Source organism: Mustelus asterias, chromosome 8 (genome assembly GCF_964213995.1).
Source record: "Mustelus asterias chromosome 8, sMusAst1.hap1.1, whole genome shotgun sequence".
In the NCBI taxonomy this organism is placed as follows: domain Eukaryota; kingdom Metazoa; phylum Chordata; class Chondrichthyes; order Carcharhiniformes; family Triakidae; genus Mustelus; species Mustelus asterias.
Window position 1 is genome coordinate 134,415,692 of NC_135808.1, and position 9,828 is coordinate 134,425,519.

At 45.0% G+C, this 9,828-nt stretch overlaps 1 protein-coding gene across 1 annotated transcript in view; it reads left to right on the forward strand.

The window, feature by feature from the left end:
• The window catches only part of dnai3 (dynein axonemal intermediate chain 3), a 94,668-nt gene extending 86,163 nt beyond the window's left edge, over nucleotides 1–8,505 (forward strand). Inside the window, exons 20-22 of the mRNA XM_078219227.1 lie at nucleotides 496–587; nucleotides 4,535–4,645; nucleotides 8,389–8,505. Coding sequence (XP_078075353.1) covers nucleotides 496–587; nucleotides 4,535–4,645; nucleotides 8,389–8,505 — 320 coding nt within the window. The remainder of the gene's footprint in view (nucleotides 1–495; nucleotides 588–4,534; nucleotides 4,646–8,388) is intronic.
• Nucleotides 8,506–9,828: the final 1,323 nt, after the last annotated feature.

The window sequence follows — 9,828 nt, forward strand, 5'->3', positions numbered from 1 at the left end:
CAACCTCATTCACCATCCACCCTGATAGCTTCGACGTGGCCCAGTGTCATCGTTGATCTATTAGCCCCGCTGTGTGCTTTTACCACATTAAACATGCTAAATACAAGTTGTTGCTGATGTTCAAAGAACGAGGTAGTGGTGCCAATGAGATAGTTCTTTCAAAGAGCCAGCATGGGCATGATGGGCCGAATGGCCTCCTTCTGCGCTGTATCATTCTGTGGTGAATGGATGATTAATTGAGGGCACAGTATTGATAATTTTCTAATAGCCCGCAACTGAGAGCCATGTATCCTGAGAGTATTGTGATCTTAGAAAAGCTTTGTCCTGTGTTTAGACTGTTGATCAGGATCTGGAATCGACAGAAAACTCAATGCTTTAATTTATAAACCAGTGTAAGATTATATTTATACAATTCAATTGTTCTCAGGTTATAGTAATGCAAAGTAAACAGTTGGAATGTTTGCATTGTCACCAACCTAATCTGTTTTTCACCAGCAAGACAACACTTACTGGCTGTATCTGATGACTTTGGTACGCTGCACATTCTGGAGGTGCCTTGGGCTTTGCGGCATCCATTAACGCAGGAGGTGAGTAAAAGGATCTTATTGTGGAATTTTAATAAAAATACAAGTTCCTGCAGATCTGTCTCCTGAAGCATTGCTCGTTCGACCTGCCTGGTTTGAGTTGAACGAAAGGGGGGGTTAAGGTCGGGCTGCGTGGAACTGAAACAGCTTGTTACACAGATCCAACCCTCTCACTGTAAAGGCACGAGTGTGCAACATGCTTCACTGACTTTCATCGGCAACCAAGTGAACTAAAGATTGTTAGTCACATAAAAGAGTTGCATTTACATAGCACCTTTCACAATCTCAGCCGTTTTCCAAAAATGCTTTGCAGCCAATGAAATGCATTTTGATTGCAGTCACTGAAGCAGTCGGTGACCATGTGCAGAATGACCTGGGCAAATACCTGGCAGGTAACATTCATACCTGACAAGTGCCAGGCAATGACTGTCTCCAACAAGAGAGATTTAAACCATTGCCCTTTGACATTCAATGGCATTACCGTCGCTGATTTCCCCACTCTCAACATCCTGGGGGTTACCATTGACCAGAAACTGAATTGGACCCGCCATATAAATACTGTGGCTACAACGGCAAGTCAAAGGCTGGGAATTCTGTAGTGAGTAACAAGGCACAAGTCAGGAGTGTGATGGAATTCTCTCCATTTGCCTGGATGAGTGCAGCTCTAAAAGCGCTTGAGATACTCAGCTACACCCAGGACAAAGCTGGCCACTTGATTGGCAGCCCATCCACTACCTTCAACGCCCACTCCCTCCACCAGCGACACACAGGGGCAGCAGAGGGTACGTACCGTCTACAAGATGCACTGCAGTAACTCACCAAGGCATCTTCAACAGCACCTTCCAAATCCACAGCCTGTACCATTGAGAAGTATAAAGGCAGCAGATACCTGAGAACACCACCACCTGGAGGTTCCCCTCCAAGCCACTCACCATCCCGGCTTGGAAATATATCACTATCAAAATCCTCGAACTCCCTCCCTAACAGCACTGTGCGTGTACCTACACCGCAGGGACTGCAGCAGCTCAAGAAGGCAGCTCACCACCACCTTCTCAAGGGCATCTAGGGATGGGCAATAAATGCTGCCCAAACAGTGATGCCTACACCAGTGAAAGGATAAACATAATTGTTGTAGTTTGTGTACAGCAAACTCCCACAGACAGCAGTGTGATAATGAGCAGACAGTCTGTTGATCAAGGCAGGAATATTGGCCAGAACACTGGGGAGAACTTCTCTGTTTTTTGAAATCGTTCCATGTGATTATTAGCATCCACCTTGAGAGGACAGACAGGCCTCAGTTTAACATCTCATCTGAATGATGGTATCTATAAGACCATAAGACCGTAAGACATAGGAGCAGAATTAGGCCACTCGGCCCATCGAATCTGCACCGCCATTCAATCATGGCTGAATTTTTTTTCTCATCTCCATTCTCCTGCCTTTTCTCCATAACCCCTGATCCCCATATTAATCAAGAACCTATCTATCTCTGTCTTAAAGACACTCAATGACCTGGCCTCCACAGCCCTCTGCGGCAAAGAGTTCCACAGATTCACCACTCTCTGGCTGAAGAAATTCCTCCTCATCTCTGTTTTAAAGGATCATCCCTTTAGCCTGAAGTTCTGCCCTCTGGTTCTAGTTTTTCCTACTAGTGGAAACATCCTCTCCACGTCCACTCTATCCAGGCCTCGCAGTATCCTGTAAGTTTCAATAGGATCCCCCCTCATCCTTCTAAACTCCAACAAGTACAGACCCAGAGTCCTCAACCGTTCCTCATACAACAAGCTCTTCATCCCAGGGATCATTCTTGTGAACCTCCTCTGGACCCTTTCCAAGGCTAGTACATTCTTCTTTAGATATGGGGCCCAAAACTGCTCACAATATTCCAAATGGGATCTGATCAGAGCCTTATACAGCCTCAGAAGTGCATCCCTGCTCTTGTATTCTAGCCCTCTCGACATGAATGTTAACATTGCATTGCATCCTAAGTGCCGACTGAACATGCACCACCTTAAGAGAGTCTTGAACAATGACTCCCAAGTCTCTTTGTGTTTCTGATTTCCTAAGCATTTTCCCATTTAGAGAATAGTCTCTGCCTCCATTCCTCCTTCCAAAGTATAACCTCACACTTTTCCACATTGTATTCCATCTGCCACTTCTTTGCCCACTCTCCTAACCTGTCCAAGTCCTTCTGCAGCCCCCCTGCTTCCTCAATACTACCTGTCCCTCTACATATCTTTGTATCATCTGCAAACTTAGCAACAGTGCCTTCAGTTCCTTCCTCCAAATTGTTAATGTATATTGTGGAAAGTTGTGGTCCCAGCACTGACCCCTGAGGCACACCACTAGTCACTGGCTGCCATCCTGAAAAAGACCCCTTTATCCCCACTCTCTGCCTTCTGCCAGTCAGCCAATCCTCAATCCATGCCATGATCTTACCCTTAACACCATGGGCTCTTAACTTATTTAACAGTTTCCTATGCGGCGCCTTGTCAAAGGCCTTCTGGAAATCTAAATAAATCATGTCCACTTGTTTTCCTTTATCTAACTTCCTTGCTATCACCTCAAAGAACTCGAACTGATTTGTCAGACATGACTTCCCCTTGACAAAGTCGTGCTGACTCAGTCCTATTTTATCATGCACTTCCAAGTACTCTGAGATCTCATCTTTAATAATGGACTCTAAAATCTTGCCAATGACCAAAGTCAGTTTAACCGGCCTATAATTTCCCATCTGCTGCCTCCCTCCCTTCTTAAACAGCGGTGTTACATTCGCTACTTTCCAGTCCTCTGGTACCCTCCCTGCCTCCAGTAATTCCTGAAAGATCACCATCAATCCCTCCACAACCTCCTCAGCTATCTCTGACTGTACAGCACTCCTTCACAGCGCTAGGTATGCTTTTGTTTGTGTACCTTTTGGTACTTTATTCCCAATCAAAAATTCATTTCAAAACAGATCCAAGCTGACAAAACAGGCCATACATCCCACCTTGGGCTCAATCAAACAAGATCCAAGCTGACAAGATGGGCGGAATCCGCCCAGGATTCATACGATCCCACCCAAGGCCAGAGGAGAATGCCGTTCTCCGAGCCTCGCCTTGGTTCACATGTAAGGTATAAGAGTTGGGTAAGAGAGGAGTATCAAGAGGGCCGAAGGGCCTGTTTCCTGTGCTGTACTGTTCAAGAAATATCGATCTGTAACCCGTGAGGAGCCAATGCTTTCTGGGAGAGTGGCTTTGTACAGACTTCCCAATGCATTTAGCAGTAAGGTATGCACTGTCATTTCTGGCTAAGAAGTTAGACTTTTATTCAGCCTCTTGCTGCTGTAAATTGATGGGACTGGACTGGAATAATCTGAACTGTCTCTGGTGAAGGAATCATTAGGTTGTTAAAAATAAATTGAAACTTTGTCTGGGATCTCTGAAAAAAAAGGAGCGAAAGGGCATTTTTTAATCTGTTGTCTGCTCCACTCCCTGTGACCTCTGGTGACACGTTAAGAAGATGGAGTTTTCTTTCTGAGAAGCTGTCCTGTTGTGGTGAGCACAGCTTCTCAGTTCAGGTAAGAGCCGTGAACCAGGTTGTTTTCTGATGCATCTTTCACCAGAACAGATTGCAGAGAAATTGTGGTAAACCACTGTTATCTGTGGTGGTTAACCACTGTTAGTTAGTATTTATTATTACCTGTATATGTGGCACATCCCTGTCGGTTCCGCCCAAAACTCCTCCCCCTGGTCCGGGTATAAAGGTGGTGGCTCCTCCCCCTAGCCTTCAGTTCAGACCAGATCTCCGACAGGGATGGCTCCAAGTTCTTGCTAATAAAAGCCTATTTGTCTTGCTCACAACTAGTCTTGACTCGATTGATAATGCATCAGGAACGAAGCATCGACTGCTTTGAAAGGCTCTCTCAAGCCAACCAATCCCCACTCAATAAAGACTTGTATTTCTTCCAGAAATCTAACATTGAAGCTTACTTCGATAGAGAAGTCAAACGACTGGAATATTTTGAAGCGAGAAAAATATTAAGAAGTGAAAAGAAAGTTCAGGAAGAGGAAGAGAAACCAGTGAGCAAAATTATTCGGTTCTTTTAAATCAAACACGACACGGCTTTGGAATGAATGCACAAAGTTTACAACTTGCCACCTCATCCAAATGCACATCTGTTTTCCTGTAATGTTTCATTGCCTGCTATTATTTATTTATACTGCGAGAAATCAGTCTCTCAGTGAGTGCAGCAAAAACAATTGCAGCCAAGTCAATGGGGTAATTTTGACCCGACTTGCTAATGCAGTATTTCGTCCACATAAACCTTTATGAGGGACTTTCTTCAAACAACACAGTGATGTCGATCGCTCCATGCTGAATTCACGTTAGGTGGCTACAGCAGTGCAGCAATCAGTCTCAGTGTCCCTAACATACTGAGTGAGGGAATAGTGAGGATTTCATGCATCTACGCATTATCCAACAAGCCCTGTTGGAAATAGTTCATTGGGTGGACACTGGGAAGGTGCAGGACAGAGTTGGCTGTGATATGACATTCACTGAATAGTGTGTCAGTGCATTTGAACTGGCATCGAACTTTCAGCACAGAAACAGGCCATTCGACCCACTTGCGTCTATGTTTATACTCCTCGAAGCCTTCACTCACTCTACTTCAGCTCGCTCCAGCAACACATCCTCCTATTCATAGAATCACAGAATCCCTTCAGTGCAGAAAGAGGCCATTCAGCCCACTGACACTGCACCAACAATTCCACCCAGGCCCTCTCCCCATAACCCCACATATTTACCCTGCTAGTCTCCTTGACGCTAAGGGGCAATTTAGCATGGCCAATCAACCTAACCAGCACATCTTTGGAGTGTGGGAGGAAACCAGAGCACCCGGAGAAAACCCGCACAGACACGGGGAGAATGTGCAAACTCCACACAGACAGTGACCCGAAGCCGGAATTGAACCCGGGTCCCTGACATTGTGATGCAGCAGTGCTGGCGGCATGGTGGCACAGTGGTTAGCACTGCTGCCTCACAGTGCCAGGGACCTGGGTTCGATTCCCAACTGGGGTCACTGTCTGTGCGGAGTCTGCACGTTCTCCCCGTGTCTGCGTGGGTTTCCTCCGGGTGCTCCGGTTTCCTCCCACAGTCTGAAAGACGTGCTGGTTCGGTGGATTGACCTGACTATTCATCTCTGACTATTGCCGTGATGCTCCCCTTAATCAAAAATGCAACTCCCCCTTCTCTCTTTCCTCCACCTCTGTCCCGCCTAAAGCACCTGCACCCTGGAACATTAAGCTACCGGTCCTGTCCGTCCCTTAGCAATGTTTCAGTTATGGCTATAATATCCCAGTCCCATGTATCTATTCATGCCCTGAGTTCATCAGCCTTACCTGTCAGCCCTCTTGCATTGAAATAGATGCAATTTAATCCAACAGGTTTTTCCTGCTTCCCTGCTGTTGAGGATCCCACCCCCCTGCCAATCTAGTTTAAACCCTCCCTTGTAGCACCAGCAAATCTGCTCCCCAGGATATTGGTCCCCCTCCAGTTCACAACCTGTACATGTTCTCACATGCTTAAGCTTTCCCTTAAATGGCTCTGTGCTGCTCTCCTCAACCACTCCCTGTTGGGAAAAAAAGTGGAGGGTTCATTTACAAGGCAGAATCTTCAGGTATACACACCCTCGGCACAGAGACACCGGGCCTGAGCCAGGCCACTTGCTCTGTCCCATCAGGGATATGAAGGGAAATTTAAAACACACTCACACACACATATACACACACACTCATATACATACACACACACACTCATATACACACACACACACACACACTCACTCATATACACACACACACACACACACACACACTCACACACACACACACTCATATACACACACACACTCACTCACTCATATACCCACACACACTCACTCACTCATATACACACACACTCATATACACACACACACTCACTCACACTCATACACACACACACATATACACACACACACATACACACTCACACATGCACACTCTCTCATACACACACTCACCCATATATACACTCACACACACACACACTCGCTCACACACACATACTCATATACACACACACACTCACTCATACACACACACACATATATACACACACGCACACACATGCACACACACACTCATATACACACACACTCATACACACACACACACTCATACACACACACACTCATACACACCCACTCACTCATATACACGCACACACACACTCATATACACACACACACACTCACTCATATACACATACACACTCACACATGCACACTCTCTCATACACACACACTCACCCATATATACACACACACATTCGCTCACACACGCATACTCATATACACACACACACACGCGCGCACTCACTCATACACACACACACATATACACACACACGCACACACATGCACACACACACACTCATATACACACACACACTCATACACACACACACACTCATATACACACACACACTCATACACACACACTCATATACACACACACACCCACTCACTCATATACACACACACACACACACTCATATACACACACACACTCACTCATATACACACACACTCACTCATATACACATACACACTCACACACACACACTCATATACACACACGCACACACATGCACACTCACTCATATATACACTCACACACACACACATTCACACACACACTCACTCATATACACACACGCTCACACATTCACACACACACACACTCACTCATATCCACACACACTCATTCACACACACACACACTCATATATACATACACACTCACACTTTTTGCCACAGTGGTTAGTATTGCTGCCTCACAGCGCCAGGGACCCAGGTTCGATTCCCGGCTCGGGCCACTGTCTGTGTGGACTTTGCATGTTCTCCCCGTCTCTGCATGGGTTTCCTCCAGGTGCTCCAGTTCCCTCCCACAAGCCAAAGATGTGCGAGTTAGATGGATTGACCATGCTAAATTGTCCATGAGTGTCAGGGGGATTAGCTGAGTAAATATATGGGGTTATGGGTCATTGTTGGTGCAGGCTCGATGAGCTGAATGGCCTCCTTCTGCGCTGTAAGGATTCTATGATCCCTCTTTCGGTCAGGCATCTGGTGAATCAGATGCTGATATGAGCGCAAGAATGAAGGACAGATACCCAGAGAGTGATAATCCTCGGAGTTATAGGAGCTCTCATGGAGCTGAGAGTAAAATAAAGAGAAAGTGAGGAAAAGGGGGAGAAAAATCAAGCACATCTTTAAAACAAAAATATACCAAAATGCAATTGATGCTCTCCACAATCTGCAGAGATCTCTTTTCACCTGGAGACTTTGATAGCTTCTTTCAAATTTCACCGTATTCCAACCGCTGTGGTCACAAACTTACAAGTGTTTCAGTGAACTATCGGAATTGCTGTGAAGCAGCACAGAAAAGTTTTGAACAGCAGCTGTGACCCATTTCTTTATTTAGTACAATCCCAAAGAAAATCTTTGAAAAATATTCTCTAATTCTCAGAGGATAAAGTTAAAATCAGCGATGACGCAGGCCTGCATGAGATTTTAATCCATTCATTTATCAAGCGTTAAAACTGGGCCCTGGGGAAGTCTCAGCGAGAAGTAAATGTTTTGCAAAGTTGTTGCTAAGGCAGCAAGAATAAATGGACTCACCAGACAACTGAATCCGTTTCGGAAAGGATTGGTGGATGTGGGATAAGAAATCGGGGAAAAGTCTTTGCTTTCCCTGACAATGTTTATGTTCCATTTTCGCAGGTAGTGGAGATAGAATTAAAGACAGCAGAACAAGTAGAAGAGGAATTAAAAAAGGAGTATGGACTTTATCTCCAAGAAGAGAAAAAGATCATTGTCGCTCAACTTGGGAAAGTGTGACAGAGTCTGAAAGATGTTTGAAGTGTATTTTTTTAATTCAAATTAAATTGTAATCAGCTTAAAAACCAAAGTATCGCGATGGTGTTTCCAGCACAAAAATAGCTTCACAAACAAGTCTGAGATAATGCACTCGGATATGGTCATCAAAGCTTGGCCTCAGTATCGCAAAATAAAAGAAATAATTGCCACTTGGGAAAAATAGGGTTAATAAATGAACAACAGCGTGGATTTTGTAAAGGCAAATTGTTTCGAACTAACTTGATATTGTGAATGTGGATTTTCAAAGATGTCTGAAGTATCACATAATAGACTTACAAATAAATGCTGCACCAGTATTTGTTGCCCATCTCTAATTGCCCTTGAACTGAGTGTCTCGCTCAACCATTTCAGGGGGCAGCTAAGAGTCGACCACATTGCTGTGGATCTGGAGTCACATGTCGGCCAGACCGGGTAAGGACAGCAGATTTCCTTCCCTGCAGGACATTGGTGAACACAGTAAGAAGTTTAACAACACCAGGTTAAAGTCCAACAGGTTTATTTGGTAGCAAAAGCCACACAAGCTTTCGGAGCTGCAAGCCCCTTCTTCAGGTGAGTGGGAATTCTGTTCACAAACAAGGCGTATAAAGACACAGACTCAATTTACATGAATAATGGTTGGAATGCGAATACTTACAGCTAATCAAGTCTTTAAGATACAAACAACGTGAGTGGAGAGAGCATCATGACAGGCTAAAAAGATGTGTTATTGTCTGGAGACACCATCTGCCATGGTGGGATTTGAACCCAGGTCCCCCCCAACATTACCCTGAGTCTCTGGATTACTAGTCCAGTGACAATACCACTACAGCACTGCTTCCAAAAGGTTTTTACAAGGTGCTCCCAGGAGTCACCGTTCTCTTTGCCATGTGCCTTTTTCTAAATTCTTCATGGGATATGGGCATCACTGGCAAGGCCAACATGGCTCCCATCACTAATTCTCCTTGAACTGAACCTGAACAGAGACAGCCACATTGCTGTGGATCGGAGTCAACACCAGGTAAGGATGGCAGATTTCTTTATGTTCCAGATTTATTAATCGAAACTCCACCAGCTGCTATGATGGGATCTGAATCCATGTCCCTGTGAAACTCTGGACTACTAGCCCAGTGACATTACCACTGAGCCACCATCTCCCCTTAAATACAAGCCCCCATTGAGTAGACATGGCAGCATTTCAAAGTTTGCAGATGTCAAAAAACTCGGAAATGTAACGAACAATGAGGAGGATAGAAAGTTAGCAGATTTGTGAAATGGGAAGACAGCGGAATGTAAATGCAGCAGTGG